General features: G+C 39.5%; 1 protein-coding gene across 6 annotated transcripts in view; it reads right to left on the bottom strand.

Annotated features, from left to right (window-relative positions):
- SLC12A2 (solute carrier family 12 member 2) overlaps positions 1-18,286 on the bottom strand; it is a 67,220-nt gene that overhangs the window by 6,565 nt on the left and 42,369 nt on the right. For 2 of the 6 annotated variants that reach the window (XM_061475618.1, XM_061475624.1), the window contains 10 exons: positions 17,135-17,290; positions 13,552-13,651; positions 12,544-12,655; positions 9,755-9,895; positions 9,460-9,566; positions 7,423-7,502; positions 5,800-5,940; positions 1,627-1,749; positions 1,351-1,462; positions 910-996 (listed from right to left, as the gene is read on the bottom strand). In XM_061475618.1, coding sequence (XP_061331602.1) covers positions 910-996; positions 1,351-1,462; positions 1,627-1,749; positions 5,800-5,940; positions 7,423-7,502; positions 9,460-9,566; positions 9,755-9,895; positions 12,544-12,655; positions 13,552-13,651; positions 17,135-17,290 — 1,159 coding nt within the window. Of the gene's footprint in view, positions 1-909; positions 997-1,350; positions 1,463-1,626; positions 1,750-2,680; positions 2,822-5,799; positions 5,941-7,422; positions 7,503-9,459; positions 9,567-9,754; positions 9,896-12,543; positions 12,656-13,551; positions 13,652-17,134; positions 17,291-18,286 lie in introns of those variants that run through there. The other 4 variants (XM_061475619.1, XM_061475620.1, XM_061475621.1 and 1 more) reach the window with 4 other exon arrangements.

Raw genomic sequence — 18,286 nt, forward strand, 5'->3', positions numbered from 1 at the left:
ATTATTAAGGCCAACTAGCATCTTACAAAGGTTTTGGATGTATTGTGGGGAATGTACCCGCAGAGATAGAAAAAAATGCTTTGAGAAGAAATAACTTGTGGATCACCTCTACAAAAAAAAAAAAATAACAACATGTAATTCTACTAGCTCAACTTTTTATGCATAAATATGTGCTACCTCTAAGTTTTTCACACTGAAAAATAGCAGGCTCCCAAGAGTTAAGACATCCCAAAAGCATCAGAGTGGCAGGAGTAGTCTAGTGTTCTAATTGCTTGATATACTCTATACACTTAAGAAAAGGTGACTGAAAGCAGAATAAAAACCAATGCATACCAGCCTTCACCATTTACGTAAGTTGCAAACAAGTATTTTCTAATTTGCATGACGTGAAATTATTCAGTCATATGCAAATCCACATAAAAGATAGTTTTACAGCTTCAACACACTAATGACTTGAATGGAAAGGAGGATAATATTTTTTCATCTCACACATGCTGTTACATATTTGTCCTGAAAGCCATCTATAATTTAATGTTTCTTAAAATTGAAAATCAGAAATATCACATAGCTATTTGAAGACCAAGCTTTTTTACATTAAACTATGGCTCCAAGTAAGATAAAGGCCATTTAAGTTTTTTGTGAGCATTTCTCTTTCACTCCAGACAAATTGGATTCTTATAACTGTATTTTTCTAAATTTAGTATTACAGTCTAAGGGCCAGAGAATTTAAAAAAATACAAAATTCTTTGTTCTTGGATGTCGGGTTTATTTCCCCTGTTTTTGTGAAGTACTGCATATCACAGGAACTACTCTAATCAAAACTGATATGTAGGAAAGAATGAAGTAATCAAAATTCATGAATGAATCAAGTATTCAGGAAACAAAGAAACTGAATTTTCCGAGACTTACTTTTCTTTCTTTGGCTTAGTATTAATATCCCCAAGAACCATAATGTCCGAGAAGTCTATCCTAAACTTGCTGAGCAAAGTAGCCATCCTGTATCAAGAAAACAAGCCTTTATGTATGATCAGAGTTTTAATTATTTCACAGGGTTAAACAGATAGGTGTTTGGTTGTAAAAACTAAAGAGCTCTTCCTTAAAGACAAATTCAGAAAATACTTGAAAAAAAGAACGTTAAGTGTCAGACAATGCTGCTGCAAACAAATTAACTTGACATATCTCATCCAAAACAATCTGCGGGAAATGGAACTTTTTTTGGAAAGAGGGAACAGAGTATGATTACACCTCAGCTAAAGAACAACTGAAAGAAGGCTACTAGGAACAGAAAGCCATGTCCTGTGTAGCATGATCTATTAGCATTTTGAATTAAAGTTTTAAAGGTAAACTTACGCTCTTCTGTCATGATCAATCCTGTTTATTTTTCCACCAATGAACACTCTGATCCTACAGTCTTTCCACTTCTTCTTGGTTGTAAGAAGATACGGAATCAACAATGTCAAACCTGCAGTTTGACCAGAATTTGGGAATGATTCAGAAAACAATAGCATTGTGTTTAATAGTACAAATTTGTAATTTATGTATGAACTGATTGAAAGCTATGTATTAACAATTAATTACAAGGTAACTTCAGTAATTTTTTAACATTTAAAGCAGAAAGCACATTACCTCCATCATCAAAGAGCCACCAGACATCAATATTGCTTTTGCCTTGTTTCCTCTGAAATTGACTACTAGCATCAAGAAGTCTTTGGTCAGTCAAATTTAAAGAAGAAGACTGGATCTTTGAATCTGGCAAAAAAAGTATGATAGAATTGAAGTGTTTTACTTAGTCACTCAGAAATTCATCAAATGCAACTTCTGAGTATTTTGTGGTATCTTAAGTAGTAACTTTTTAAGAAACTAAAGGAAAAAATTAACCCCTTTCTCCTAAATAAAACTTCAGTTTGAACAAGAGCCAGGAGCCTGATATTCATCTCAGTCATTATTTTACTGGGAATTTTTAAATTTACATCTGTGACTGATTTACATTTACTTTACTGCATACTGGAACTTCTTCCAAACTGCATTTTGTGCTTCAACATGTAATCTCACTTTACATCATTAAAACCCAACAGCTTCTGGCTGTTGAAATTGTGAAGAAAATAACAAAAAAGTTAAGATAAATTTTAGTTAAGGCAAAAATATTTGCTTAACTTGAAAAAGGTCCAAAATAAACCAGGAAGTGAAAACTGCTCTGAAAATGCTGTTTATTTGAATTAATACTTCATATTACTTCAGATGTTAATCTCACTGAGTGGCTGTATTATGCTTTAATTTGAAAGCTGCTGAAGAGCTCCAAATAACACAGCAGCAACTATGTCTTTAGAAGAGCCACTGAATATACTGATGGAGCACTTTCACTTTACCATTAGGTAATATTTGCAGTACTCCTAAATCAAGTAAGGACCCAGATAGGTACCTAAGGGACAGAATGCTGAACAAGCTCCTGAATACATTTCAAATGTTACTTAAGAACAGAAGTTTAAAATCTTAGATATATGCACAATCCTTTCTCAGCAAGTAGCAACTTCATCTGGGAATTTCCACAAAGCTGCATTTTTACACAGTCAAATCCCTGAAGATGAACCACATTCCAGCAGAAATGAAAAAACAATACTGCAAGGTTGGTATTTTCCTCTCTTTCATTTAGGTATATATATATGTATTTATTTTTATATACATATGTGTGGTGTGTAGAAAGGAATACAAAAGGAAAACTGAAATTAATAATGCAAAAGAATGATTTAACACAAAAAAGGTGGAAAATGCCTGCCTTTTTTCAATAGAGGTTGTGCTGGAGTCTTTCCATCCTCGTCCTCCTCTGGAAGATTTTTAAAGATACAAAATAAAAATGTTAATTTTGATGTTAGTGAAAGTGCTACTAATATACATAAAAACCAGAAAATAAAGATGTGGAATGAAATGGATTTTCATACAAAGAAAGGAACACAATTGCAGACTAGGAGATCCTCAGATTTATTTGTACTCCCACTGCTCATTTAACTATTACCATAGAATAACAGAATAGGTAGGGTTGGAAAGGACCTTAAGATCATCCAGTTCCAACCCCCCTGCCGTGGGCAGGGACACCTCACACTAAACAATCTCACACCAGGCTCTGCCCAACCTGGCCTTGAACACCGCCAGGGATGGAGCATTCACAACCTCCCTGGGCAACCTATTCCAGTGCCTCACCACCCTTACAGTAGAGAACTTCCTCCTTCTATCCAGTCTAAACTTCCCCTGTTTAAGTTTTAACCCGTTACCTCTTGTCCTGTCACTGCAGATCCTAATGAAGAGTCCCTCCCCAGCATCCCTATAGGCCCCCTTCAGATACTGGAAGGCTGCTATGAGGTATCCACACACTCTTCTCCAGGCTGAACAGCCCCAACGTTCTCAGCCTATCTTCATATGGGAGGTGCTCCAGTCCCCTGATCATCCTCGTGGCCTCCTCTGGACTTGTTCCAACAGTTCCATGTCCTTTTTATGTTGAGGACACCAGAACTGTACACAGTACTCCCAAGTGAGGTCTCACGAGAGCAAAGTAGAGGGGCAGGATCACCTCCTTCGACCTGCTGGTCACGCTGCTTTTGATGCAGCCCAGGATACAGCTGGCTTTCTGGGCTGCAAGCACACACTGAAGCTAGCTCATGTTCAGTTTCTCATCGACCAACACCCCCAAGTTCTTCTCTGCAGATCTGCTCTGAATTTCTTCTCTGCCCAACCTGTAGCTGTGCCTGGGATTGCTCCGACCCAGGTGTAGGACCTTGCACTTGGCAGGGTTAAACTTCATGAGGGTTGGCATCAGCCCATCTCACAAGCGTGTCAACGTCCCTCTAGATGGCATTCCTTCCCTCCAACTGCACTGGAGGTACACCACCCGTTACTGGTCTCCAGCTGCACATTGAGCCATTGACCACAACTCTTCGCTTGCAGCCATCCAGCCGGTTCTTTATCCACTGAGTGGTCCATCTATAAAACTGATGTCTCTCCAATTTAGAAACAATGAAGTCATGTGGGACACTTTGCACAAGTTCAGGTAAATGATGTCAACTGCTCTACCCCCGTCCATCAGTTCTGTAGCCCCATCATAAAAGGCCACCAAACTGGTCAGGCAGGATTTCCCCTTAGTGAAGCCATGCTGGCTGTCACCAAGCACCTTGTTGTTTTTCGTGTGCCTTAACATGCCTTCCAGGAGAATCTGCTCCAAGATTTTGCCAGTGTCACCTCACAGAGGTGAGACTGACTGGTCTGTAATTTCCCAGGTCATCCATTTTCCCCTTCTTGAAAATGGGGGTTATATTTCCCTTTTTCCAGTTGTTGGGAACTTCACCTGACTGCCATGATTTTTCAAATATGATGGCCAGTGGCTTAGCAACTTCATTTGCCAGCTCCTTCAGGACCCGCAGGTGGATTTCATCAGGTCCCATGGACTTGTGCGTGTTCAGGTTCTTAGGATGGTCTTGAACCAGATCCTCTTCTACAGTGGGCCTAAGGTCTTCATTCTCACAGTCCCTGCGTCTGCCTTCCAAGACTTGGGTGGTGTGGTCAGAGCCTTTGCCAGTGAAGAATGAGGCAAAGAAGTCATTAAGAACCTCAGCCTTCTCCAAATCCAGGGTAGCTAGTTCTGACAGCTTCCGGAGAGGGCCCATGTTAGTCTGTCTTTTATCTGCAATGTACCTATAGAATCCCTTCCTGTTATCTGTCACATCCCTAGCTAAGTTTAATTCTAACTGGGCCTTAGCTTTCCTAACTTGGTCCCTAGCTTCACAGACAACATCCCTGTATTCTTCCCAGGCCGCCTGTCCTTGCTTCCACCTTTTTATAAGCCTCTTTTTTCAACTGAATTTTCCTCAGCAGCTCCTTATCCATCCAAGCAGGTCTCCTGGCCCTTCTGCCACACTTCCTTGTAGTTGCGACACAACACCCCTGAGCTTGTAGCAGGTGATCCTTGAATATCAACCAACAGTCTTGGGCCCCCCTGCCCTCTAGGGCTGTATCCCATGGAACCTTCCGAAGCAGGTTCCTGAAGAGGCCAAAGTCTGCTCTCTTGAAGTCCAGAGCAGTGAGCTTGCTGCACGCTCTTCTCACTATCCTGAGGATCTCTAACTCGACCATCTCATGATTGCTACAACCAAGGCTGCCCTGAAGCATCATATTTCCAATCAGCCCTTTTCTGTTGGTGAGCACAAGGTCAAGCATAGCACTTCTTGCTGGCTCCTCTAAAGTGCCTATTAAGTCACTCCAAGCTTTTATTTTAAAATAAGAGGAAAACTGGTTATTCTCATGTAAAAATATCGCAAATTATATGTGTCAGCTATCATAGATATAATACTCTAGCCTAAGGTGAAAAACTCTTCATAAATTCAGCAGTCTTCAAATCACAGTTAAATGTACAGATGTGTAGCACGATTCTCAAGCATTTTTTAATGCCTAACTCATTAACAAAGAAAATCTACTGCATGTCACTGTCTACTCCCTGTTTTATTTAACGGACAAGATGTAGTTTTATTCTACACACTAGAAGTTCTGAACCAAAGAACTTTAGTGATATCACAGAATCATAGAATAGTTAGGGTTGGAAAGGACCTTAAGATCATCTAGTTTCAGCCCCCCTGCCATGGGGAGGGACACCTCCCACTAAACCATGTCATATCAACAGCTAGAAAAGCATGACCCTTCTATTCCACACAGAAAACTGCCTTAAATAATTCCCTGGAGAGGGGATAGAGAACCTGAAAACAGAATGAAAGAGAGAAACAGTGAGAATTGAAAATTCATTGCTAACTAGCAAGTTACCTTTACATGAAGTGGAAGTTCTTTCACTAAATGATGGAGCAAAAGCTATAGAAGTGTCTGTCTCCGCCTTCTTGCTATAATCCACTTTTACTATGACATCCTTGGTACATGGAGATTTTTCTTGGGATGACAGCAATTCTTCTTTGAGAAAGCACAGAAACACATTTTAAACAATTTAATTGTCCAAATGGTATCATTACAGGTGTGAGACAATACAGAGCTACTTCACAGTGGGTTAACCTCTACTGCAATTCTTATACCATGGCAAAGAAAGGGAAAGAAAATTCTTAAAAAAGGGTAGAAAACCACCAGAAAGTCTTGTGTGAAATGTTTCAGAATACAAGGAGACTCCTCCTCTGAGCAAAGCTGTAATTTCCTGCTAGTTTCTTCCCAGATTTTTGCTATTGATTGCATTACCACAGGCTGAACATAAACCAGAGCCAGAAATACTGAAAAATATAACCAGGAGGAAACAAAAATTACTTGCAGAAATATTTTCCATTTCTACTCTAACTCCAAGAGGAAGATGAACCTCAGACAAGGCCCAGACGAAGTGTGTTAACACAGCTAAGATTTTTTTCCAGATCTGGCTTCAGTGGAGCTAATTGGTAGCTGTCACATTTAAAGCAAACTCGCAGTCAACAGAGGATGTTAAGAAGCTTCTGACACCTTGGTGTTTCATTCATCAATGTTCTCAGCACTGTTGTTTTCACACTACACTCCTTGCCATTTTCTCACATTCCTATGCCCTACTGCACAGAGTGACAGGCTCTCTGCTTCTCTCCAAATCCTAAGACATTTGTATGTTTCCAATGAAGGAACAACTCTCCCCTCTTTCAAGAGGATGCCCCCCTACAGAACTTGTGTCACAAGTGTTCTTCATTGTGCAACACTGTAGGGAGCAAGCTACAAACAAATCAGACACTATCAATTCAGCAGACAGTTGCTGCCAAAGCTCACAGGCCTTCTCCATTATTCTGCTTGAAATTTAACTAAAATTTTATCATTTGGCTTACGATCGCTACTACGAAACATAACCAAGGCTTCTATATGGAAAAACAAAGCCTTTCCAAACTTGAAATGGACTACTGCTGAGATTTCTGCCCTAGTGCATGTAGGGGTTGGCAACCCACACCAGACCCTCAGCACTCTTGGATCATGCAACATTTGTGATTTTCATCATTGTCAGACCTGGGTCCAAATACTTTATATCAATTTGCCAGCCTGTTTGTTTCAGTAACATAGTAAATCTTTGGGAAGAAACTATATGCAGCTTATGAATACTGAAAGTTGAAACACATAGAAAACAAAGTTCTGTCATTATACACGGGCAGTTTTTGCCTTTTACATTTCTAGCTTGCTTCTTTCCATGATTTTTACTCTGTAAAGACAACTGTTTTTTTAGTTTGTTGTGTGGTGGTTTTTTGTTTTGGGTGGGTTTTTTTTTGTTTTTTTTTTTTGGGGGGGGTGTTAATTCTGTGTTCTATTTTGGCTTAATGTGGTCTTCTGTTTTGGCTCTTGTTTTGGTTTTTGTTTGTTTTTTTTTAATTTATTTTCATTTAGTATTTTCAGAAAGCAGTATTAGAAGCGAATTAGAAGCAGAGGAAACAAAATAAATCTTACCTTGGCCCTGAAGGTGAGAAATGTCCAGGCCCTCCTTTAGGCGGATGACAACTATCCCATACTGAATGTCAAAGGCATCACTGAACAAAAGGAACAAAAATAAAGTGTTTTCACCTTTTTCTTTTACAAAAAGCTACTTTACGCACCCTCTTTGAAGAAACTCCAGTGATTAAATACTGCCATTTAAACTCCCAAATCATAAATGTGTGTTACAATTTCAGTTTATATTCCAGACTGTCAACTGCATTAGTGAACTGAATTACATATCCTGAAAAGCAACACAGATCAATTCCCTCTCCATCTCTCCCCTGTAAACAGCAATTCAATAAAAGAAACACTAACAGGGCAATCAAGTTCTTAATGAAGGATGACCAGATACACTGAGAAATCTAAAGTTTTATCTCTCCCCGTAAAAAAGAGACATATTTTGACTAGATCTCATTGATCTGAGAACTAAAACTTTAAACACAAGTTTCCAAAACATTTGGTATTAAACACACTTATGAAGTTGTAATATAGAATCCAATTAGCTATAACATGCCTATTCCCATTATATCTGATGGGAAAAGAACTTGCCCCTTTAAAAAAAAAAATAAAATAAAGGAAAACATCATTACCTTATAAAAAAGCAAAAAGCCTGAATAAATCACTGAGTGAAAACGAAGTAAAATAAAGAACAAAAAAACCCTCAAGAAACACAACAGAAAAACATGAACTTAACCATATCATACAGTCTGCAAGTTATCAATCATCAGTCCTTTAAATACAAATACGTTATTACAAACAATAAATCAGAGAACTTTCTCCTATGTCATTTCCACAGACAGAAATTTCGCAAGATTTCACTCATTAAACACTTCTCTTTAGAAGCAGTAAGACTTGATTAGAAACATTCAAAGTGTCAATATATTCTATTATGCAAGAAAAATTGAGGTTGGTAATAAGAAAATGTTTTGTCCATTAGTGAACATTTTAAATTAATGATTTAATTTGTTAAATCTGTACAGATTAGATGTGTTTAGATATCTATTGTGTGCTTTAGGAACTTTCAATTTTCCAGAGATTCTCCAGAAACATGCTTGAGCTACAGTTATTACCTCCTGAGCTTTCTCTTTTGGGGTATGGAGAATCACATGACTTGTTGGCCTTGATACATCTTCCAGCACAAGCCATTCCAAAATAAAATAAGAAAAAAAGAAAACCCAAGAACTAACCAACATGTTTCCTTTTTTTTCACTGCATTTGATGCTCTGGCTTCTTTCAAGAACAGGTATGATTCTTTGCTCTTAATGAATTTAAGGAACTATTTGCTTTTCTTTTCTAATCTCTCCCCATAATCCCTCCATCCTGTTTCTTTCAAATGCACAGTAAGTGAAAATTGTAAAACACAAATGAAGCAGGTTAAGCAGCATTTAAGAAAAACAAAAAATCTTCTGTATAAGCACAAGAAGCAAGCTTTGGTTTTCTTAAGTGTTTGTAGTACAAATTATGCTTGAAGTTTTTCAGCCAGAACTGGTCTTTCAATACTGTCAAATTACACTAGTACTTCCTTCCCCATCTCCCTTTTGGCTACTGTATTACTTTGTGAGTCAGTGCTGTGTATCTTGTAAGTAGAATATTTCTTGTATGTAACAGCAAGGTTTAATAATGATAAGAGTTTCAGCATAAGAACTGATTAATTCTTCACTACACTTAATTTGTACAGAAGTAGTGTAGGAAAAACCCTGCTTTAAGTAGACAACATGCTTCAAAGACTGGCACATAAGATACTAGGTTCATCTGTGCAGATTCTTAAACCTCAGACCACTGCTGCAACACTTTCTAGACACAGAAAGAGTTATTATATAGAAATAGAATCCTTTTAGAGTATAAAAACTTATTAATTTCTGTATCAGAAGAAAACAAAGTATTGAAGACTGCTAGATCAGCAATATGGAAAATCAGAGTATACGTGAGACTTCACACAACTGATTTCACCTCATTACTGAACGTACTGAAATGGAACATAAGAGCTACAGCTCCACATTCTCTGCTTACTGGAATAAATTGATGTAGGTTTCAACATCTCTCATGTCACTTTGTCTCCAGTTTTTCTTAAATCCAACAACAAGGGTGTTAGGTCTCATCCTACCCAGGCCAGCAGCCTAAGAAGAATAAAAATAAAGGTTCTATTATTTTCTTAAACAGGAAAAAGTATTTTTATTATACATGTATTTATTATATAACTATGAAAAATAAAACTACTTCCAAGTATAAAAACATTTCAAACTTTGATGTTCATCTTCATCACTTACTTTAAAAAAAAAAATTAAAAATTGAAGGAGAGGTGTACCTGCATTAAGTACTGTCCTCCATCCCGCAAGTCCTCTGCATGCACTGGAGCATAGAAAGCCTTCATCTTGTTTTTAATCAGCCATCGCTGATATTTAGCCAAGTCAGTTGACAGTTCTTTCATGGCTTGCCTCCGAGGACCCTTTGAAATAAAGAAATAAAAATGACAGAGAACAAGAATTACAAGTAGTAGTAAAGCCCCACCCCACCAGAATCCAACTCAAGTTTGAGGAAACTCAGAACATGTTTCCACACTATAAAAAAAAAAAACAAAAAAAACAAAAAAAAACCCAACCACAAACCAACGAAAAAAACAAAATAAAAAAAAAAAAAGAAAAAAATTAGGCATTAGCAGCAGCAGAGTGAACCAGATTCTGATTTTCAGGAGGAGGATTGCTGAAACTTGCCCATCTTGTTCCCGCAGGACACAGCCCGCTTCCTCAGCAGGTGGCACAAGCTTCTTGTTCACTCACACCCTCCCCTCCTTAATCCCAGCCTCCCCAGGCAGGATGGGGAGGAGAACTGAAACACTGTAAACCCCACAGGTTGAGATAAAAGGCTGAAAAGTCCTTGATCAGGGTAAGCACTGCTCAGTAGCAACTAAAACAGCGGTGTGTTACCAGCATTGTTCTCTGACTAAAGCTGAAACACAACATTGTACCAGCTGCTAGGAGAAAAATATCCCAGTGCAAATCAGGACAGTTCAGCTTTAGTCAGGAGAAACAATGCCTGGCTAACACACACAGTGTAACAAGTTTTAAAAAGAAAGGGCTTTGTAATGAACTATACCCTGATCAAGGATTTTAATTAACTTATTCAGTTCTCCTCCCAGCCTGCCCTGGGAGGCTGGGATTAAGAAGCTTTGTCACGTACATCTGCAGTTTTATGTTGCAGTCAAAGTAGTCTCCTCATTAAGTACTTTCTTTTTATTACTTCCATCAGGATGGATCATTGTGCTCCTCCTATACATCAAAATCCAGAATGAGGTATAATCAAGAACACAGTAGCCCAGTTTTTGCAGTAAGATACAGTTTACAAGAGGATACAGACTTTGACCAAATGTTCAGTAGCCCTGAGGAGAAAGACTTTGGGGCACCGGTTGATGAGAAGCTCAACATGACCCAGCATGTCTGCCTGCAGTACAGAAAGCCAACCCTATGCTGGGCTGCATCCAAAGGAGCATGGCCAGCAGGTCAAGGGAGGCGATTCTCCCCCTCTGCTTGGTTCTCATGAGACTCCCCCTGGAATACTGCGTACAGTAATTCCGGTATCCCCAACACAAGAGGGATGTGAACCAAATGGTTAGAGTTACTGAAGAATGAGATAGTGTCACCCATTCTGTAGGAAAGCAATTTTAAATAAAGATAGCATACCCTCCCAGAAAATATTAAACTTCTTTCCTACAAGAAGGGTGATGCTACCTTATTCTTTTGAAAGCCAGTAATTTCATCTATGGTAGCTTACCTCTCTAGTATTACTCAGTTTCTGGCCTTCACATTCACTGAAATTTTAAGTTTGTATAGTAAGGAATTAAAAATAATTGATTTTTCTGAAGACAAAACTGGACTGTATTTGCCTCACAAAATGTAGGTTCTATATACTGCATTAACTTGATTTGGCCTTATCTGTTCATTAGATTATAAGCAAGTCAGATTTGACAAGTGTGGTTAAATTTAGATGTATTTAAGAGTAACCAATCCTTGCATTTAAAGTTACACTTGCTTAAATGTTCTTAGTGATGTGACAGAAGTTAGGTCTTAAGATATAAAGCTAAACTACACATTCCAAAATTTATCAGAAATCCAACAGCCTTTCTGTAACTAACTGAAAATTTGGTACAGATCATGTTAGGACAGCCACCTTGTATCATGGTTCAGACAACTCATGACAAGCACAACACTGAAGAGCATTTACTTGAAGCTTGCTTTCGTCTCCCCACCCCAAAACCTCTACAGGCTGCTGTAGAAGGTAACTCTTTTTTTTAGTAAGAACTGGTAAAATTATGTCCTTGCACAACAGCCCTCACAAACCTCAACCCCCAAAACCCCGCACCTCATATCCTGACAAAGAGCAGGGGAAGTCAGTAAAATACTAGAGGCTGGGCAGAAAGGTAACAGGAAAAGAAATGCCTGTTGGCATTACTTTTTCACCTGCCAATGAAATGAATCTGGTAATGAAGGAATAAAAATCTGCATGAAATGTTGAGAGCTAATCTGTTGGCTGAGCTAGTTGAATTTCCTGCTCAACGAAGTTTATTTTAGCCTGGATTTTTAAGAAATCTACAGAGATTATCAATTCCCTTGAAATGGTAACACTGAGAGGAAGTCTAGCTGTATACTGCACATCATTTTGACCAACTGCTCTGTTCAAAGAATGAGAGAGAACATAAGACTGTATTACACAAGGACAGAAAGAGACTCAGGCTGTAATCTAACATTCACTTTACTCCTACAAAGCTTCCTAAGCATTTAAGCATCAAATGACCAAAGGTACTAATTTTGCAAAGTTTCCCCTGTGGTATACCCAACTGGAATAGTGATAACCCATACATGAGTGGATCCTACCGGAGTATCTCTGGTTTTGCACTTCTCCATATTTAAGACACTTTCTTCTAAAAAAACCAACCAACCAAAAAAAAAAAAACAAAACCCCCAAAAACAACCAACCAAATAAAAAGTCACCAGAAAAAACCCACACAAACAAGAACCACAAACAGATTTAAAAAAAAAAAAAAAAAAAAAAATCACACAAAAACATAAGTGACTTTAAAGTACAGATGAACAGACTTACCATATGTACATGGCCACAGATCATCAAACCCACATTCTTGGTGAAAGCATGGACAAGGTGAAGCAAAGCTGGACGTGCACTTGGAGCACCTGTCATAATTAAGCACTGAGGTCTAGAATTGTGAATAGAGAAGGAAAAATAAAATGTTGCAATTCATTTTATCTGGAGTTGTGTTTTTTTATTAACAGAATGAAGTTTCTTCTAAATATAGGCTATATGAACGTAACTGTCACTGGAGAGGCAGCAACCTCATCTACTTTACAATACTGTATTAAGTAAAGATTGATTAAAGTTGGATATAACTTTCCAGCTAGATCTATGGTGTGTCCAGTCAGGGACTGGACAAGGCCACATGGTAAGGTCACATTCAGTCTATGATTCTATTTAATTGGAGGATTAGTTTAAGTCAATATTTTTTGTTAAATTTTTGGAAGCATCTTTCTTCTACAATAGCTTATTCCAGAAAAGTGGTGTAAATACTATAGGACTGAAAATTGCCTCCTTCAGTAGGACCTTCCTGAGTATCCAAGCTGGCAAGACAAAAATCAGTTCTCCAGTTGTGTGAAAAACACTTGCATAGCCTGTTTACCCTTACTGGAGTGCCATGAGAGAATATGCCTAACATGAAATAGCTGGTGTTGAAGGCAATACACACAGCATACACATTTTGGGAATTTTACATTAGATTGGTTTTATACCAAGCATGTAGACTGTATGCTCATGAGCAGTTTGGAGCATATCTCACAATTCATCAAAGAAGAGTGTGGTTCATGGTTCATGATATAAAGCATGAGGCATCTAACAATAAGCATGCATCACACATAGACTTCTGCTTAATCAGAAATAAACTACTAATGTAAATATGTCCAGCAGATGTCCATGGTGATAAAATTTAAAGCTGTTATAACCCACAGGAGATGAAGAGGCATATAATGGAAGCCATGACAGCAAACACTGTGATAGTACCCCACTGAATACATTTCATATGTCTCTAATATTAACTGTTACCTGAAGTTTTTCACATGATCTTCCACTCCTGAGAGCCGAATAGAATGCTGTAGTGCATTCAAGTAAGTCAAAGCTTGGGTTGAGGATCCCCAGTTCACATCTGTTGGAAAATTTGAAGTTCCAATAACTTAAAACTGTTAATTGTAAAACTGTATGATCACAAAATCTGTCAAATACCAACTAAAAACACAGAATAATTAAGCTATATCGTGGTACATTCTACACAATATTAGTCAACAAGCCCTACAGCTAAGTAGAAAATTCTATTTAAAGATAACATTTCTGTAGAAGTTTTAGCAAACAAATTAGGAGAGTCTGCTATTTTACAATTATAGGAAGAAAGAACTGAGGTTTCCCTCCTGCAGCATTTCAAAGACTGTGTCAACTTCAGAGTCAGAAAACACACAAAGAAACACCCCCCCCAAAACCCCAAACCCCCAGAAAAAAAAAAAAACACAAAAAAAACCCACCCCTCCCCCCCACCCCCCCCCAAAACAGCCACCACAACAAAACCAAACCAGAACAAAAACCCCACACTTCAGGGGAAAAATGAAATGTTCAGTTATTTTATACTGCATCAAAGAAAAAAGTAATTGCAAAAAACTGCCTAAACAAAGTCACATACTTTCACTGAAAAACTGCTAGATTAAACAGTTCTGTAAGATTCATGGAATCGTAGAATCATTAGGGTTGGAAAGGACCTTAAGATCATCTAGTTCCAACCCCCCTGCCGTGGGCAGGGACACCTCACGCTAAACCATATCACCCACGGCTCTTTCCAGCCTGGCCTTGAACATCGCCAGGGATGGAGCATTCACAACCTCCCTGGGCAACCCATTCCAGTGCCTCACCACCCTAACAGGAAAGAATTTCCTTCTTATATCCAATCTAAACTTCCCCTGTTTAAGTTTGAACCCGTTACCACTTGTCCTATCACTACAGTCTCTAATGAAGAGTCCCTCCCCAGCATTCCTATAGGCCCCCTTCAGATTCTGGAAGGCTGCTATAAGGTCTCCACGCAGCCTTCTCTTCTCCAGGCTGAACAGCCCCAACTGTCTCAGCCTGTCTTCATATGGGAGGTGCTCCAGTCCCCTGATCAGCCTGATGGCCCTACTCTGGACTTGTTCCAACACTTCCATGTCCTTCTTATGTTGAGGACACCAGAACTGCACACAATACTCCAAGTGAGGTCTCACAAGAGCAGAGTAGAGGAGCAGGACCACCTCCCTTCGACCTGCTGGTCATGCTCCTTTTGATGCAGCCCAGGATACAGTTGGCTTTCTGGGCTGCAAGCACACACTGAAGCTGGCTCATGCTCATTTTCTCATCAACCAACACCCACAAGTCCTTCTCTGCAGGGCTGCTCTGAATTTCTTCTCTGCCCAACCTGTAGCTGTGCCTGGGATTGCTCCGACCCAGGTGTAGGACCTTGCACTTCGCTTGGTTAAACTTCATGAGGTTGGCATCAGCCACCTCAGAAGTGTGTCGAGGTCCCTCTGGATGGCATTCCTTCCCTCCAGCGTATCAACCGAACCACACAGCTTGGTGTCATCGGCAAACTTGCTGAGGGTGCACTCAATCCCACTGTCCATGTCGGCGACAAAGATGTTTAACAAGACCGGGCCCAACACTGATCCCTGAGGGACACCACTCATTACTGGTCTCCAGCCGGACATTGAGCCATTGACCACAACTCTTTGTGTGCGGCCATCCAGCCAGTTCTTTATCCACCGAGTGGTCCATCCATCAAATTGATGTCTCTCCAATTTAGAGACAAGGATGTCGTGTGGGGCAGTGTCGAATGCTTTGCACAGGTCCAGGTAGATGACATCAACTGCTCTACCCCTGTCCATCAGTTCTGTAGCCCCATCATAGAAGGCCACCAAACTGGTCAGGCAGGATTTCCCCTTAGCGAAGCCATGCTGGCTGTCACCAAGCACCTTGTTTTTCATGTGCCTTAGCATGCCTTCCAGGAGAATCTGCTCCAAGATTTTGCCAGGCACAGAGGTGAGACTGACTGGTCTGTAATTCCCCGGGTCATCCATTTTCCCCTTCTTGAAAATGGGGGTTATATTTCCCTTTTTTCCAGTCGTCAGGAACTTCACCTGACTGCCATGATTTCTCAAATATGATGGACAGCGGCTTCGCACGTTCATTTGCCAGCTCCTTCAGGACCCGCGGATGGATCTCATCAGGTCCCATGGACTTGTGCACGTTCAGATTTTTAAGATGGTCTCGAACCAGTTCCTCTCCTACAGTGGGCCAAAGGTCTTCATTCTCACAGCCCCTGTGTCTGCCTTCCAAGACTTGGGTGGTGTGGTCAGAGCCTTTGCCAGTGAAGACTGAGGCAAAGAAGTCATTCAGAACCTCAGCCTTCTCCAAATCCTGTGTAGCCAGTTCTCCTGAGAGCTTCCTGAGGGGGCCTACATTCTCCCTAGTCTGTTTTTTATTTGCTATGTACCTGTAGAATCCCTTCCTGTTATCTTTAATACCTCTAGCGAAGTTTAATTCTAACTGGGCCTAAGCTTTCCTCACCTGGTCCCTAGCTTCCCGGACAACATCCCTGTACTCTTCCCAGGCCGCCTGTCCTTGCTTCTACTTATTATAAGCCTCTTTTTTCAACTGAATTTTCCTCAGCAGCTCCTTATCCATCCAAGCAGGTCTCCTGGCCCTCCTGCTGCACTTCCTTCTAGTTGGGATGCAACACTCCTGAGCTTGCAGCAGGTGATCCTTGAATATCAACCAAGAGTCTTGGGCCCCCCTGCCCTCTAGGGCTGTATCCCATGGAACCTTCCGAAGCAGGTTCCTGAAGAGGCCAAAGTCTGCTCCTTTGAAGTCCAGGGCAGTGAGCTTGCTGCACGCTCTTCTCACTGTCCTGAGGATCTCAAATTCAAGCATCTCATGATGGCAAAGATTAATTTTACAAGGAAAGGAAAGATCCCAGTATCCTTTCTGTTTGTTCCCATATACATCTTTGATAGCTACAATGAATTTGTCATCTAAGTACTTAATAATCTTCATAGCCCAGGATGTAAGGTTTTCCTTATTTTCAACCTCAGGAACACTTTCTGGTTCCATCCTGCTCCATCTTGCACTTATGATAATACAGTGTTATTAGAAGAGGGAAGAAAGTCTAATATGATTTGTTGTTCATAGCTATAGGAACAGTTTACTGAAAATAAAAAACAAACCCCACCACCTCTCAAATCCCTTTTCAATCTGGATTGATAAAAGCATTCTCTTTCATTTCCTTACAAAACATAACATGCTTTCCTAGAGCCTTTGTTGCTGCAACCCAAGTTCTTTCCATGTGTACCTTTTCCTCCAATTTTCATTCAAATGTTTATGTCTGAGTTTATGCACCTTGATAACTTGAAGCAGGGAGAATAATAGTGACTATACGGGCATAATTATGTTTCATTACAACTAAAAAGCCTGAAACAGAAGTTTGAACTACTCAGCCAAACAGAAGTTTTCCAGTTCTCCCTCTTCTCTGCCCCACTAAAGACCTTTTTTTTTCCCCCCTCCTTTCTTCTACATCCCTCTTTCCCCCATCACAACCAAAAGAAACCCATATACACACCTGGTTTCTTGTATGTGACGTAAATGTAGAGTCCAAGGACTATGACGTATGTTAGAAGTGCTGCCCACCAATTAATGACAAACATCACAATGCAGCACAGAATAGCTCCAAGAAGCGAAATCCACATATTGTAGTATTTGAACGCAGGGCGCCAACCTAGGCAAAATATAAATTGAGGGATAGAAGAGAAAAGAAGGAGGAAATTAATTTAATCATCACTCAAAGAGAAGGAAGGTGTGATTCCTCTTTTCCTTCCCAAGTGTTCTGTATCACATTCTGACAGTGATGTACAAAATACATACTTTGCCACATTTATGCTTTCGATTTTCCAACACTTATAGAATGAATTCATATCTTTCTTACATGGATATGTCAACGTTCCTAATTTTTCCCTCTAAAAGTTTATCTCAAATGGAAATTTTGAAGATGTTTATGTAAATGTATTTATCAAATACAGCTACAGGAACCTTTGGCAATAGCTTGCCTGACAATTGATTTCTGCTGTCAAGGGTAGTATAACATGAATTATTAGCTTATGGACTTTCTCTCTCACAGACTACTGTTTCTAGTGGTGTATTTTTACTATTTTCACATGTCCAGAAATTTTCACACATGAAAGGCCAAAGGACAGATATATCTAAGTACAACTTGAATATGTCAAAATACTGGACTGTCACTGTTTTATACCCTTATTTGTCACAAGTTTATCCAAAATCAGGTGAACACACATGCATACCCCCACTAACACACCCAAGATTTAGCAAGTATATTACACGTAGAACTGTCGTGTACACAGACTATGCACATGTTCTTGGAAAATAATTTTATCTACCTGTTCAGTAACTTAAGAAGATTTTAAGGGCATTATTTCAGTACAAATGCATAGTGGGCTGGGCATGATACACATCTATTCTACAGATGGTACTGGGTTTTGGTTTACTCCTGTTTGTTAACTAGCCTCCCACACCAAAGAGTATAAAAATGTGGCAATACCACCTGCAATTCCAGTTTCTCATGGACTGGAAGAAGAAACATTAACAAGACATCCAAAGATGTCCTGGATAATTCTTTAACACCATATACAGAATTAACAAAAAAACCTTTCAAGAGTTTCTGAATTATCTTGTGTTCCCTGAGCAAAGGTAACAAAAT

This window comes from Pezoporus flaviventris, unplaced genomic scaffold (assembly GCF_033815535.1).
Source record: "Pezoporus flaviventris isolate CSIRO_AGI_PZ_B2104156 unplaced genomic scaffold, CSIRO_AGI_Pfla_v1 ptg000086l, whole genome shotgun sequence".
Lineage (NCBI taxonomy): Eukaryota > Metazoa > Chordata > Aves > Psittaciformes > Psittacidae > Pezoporus > Pezoporus flaviventris.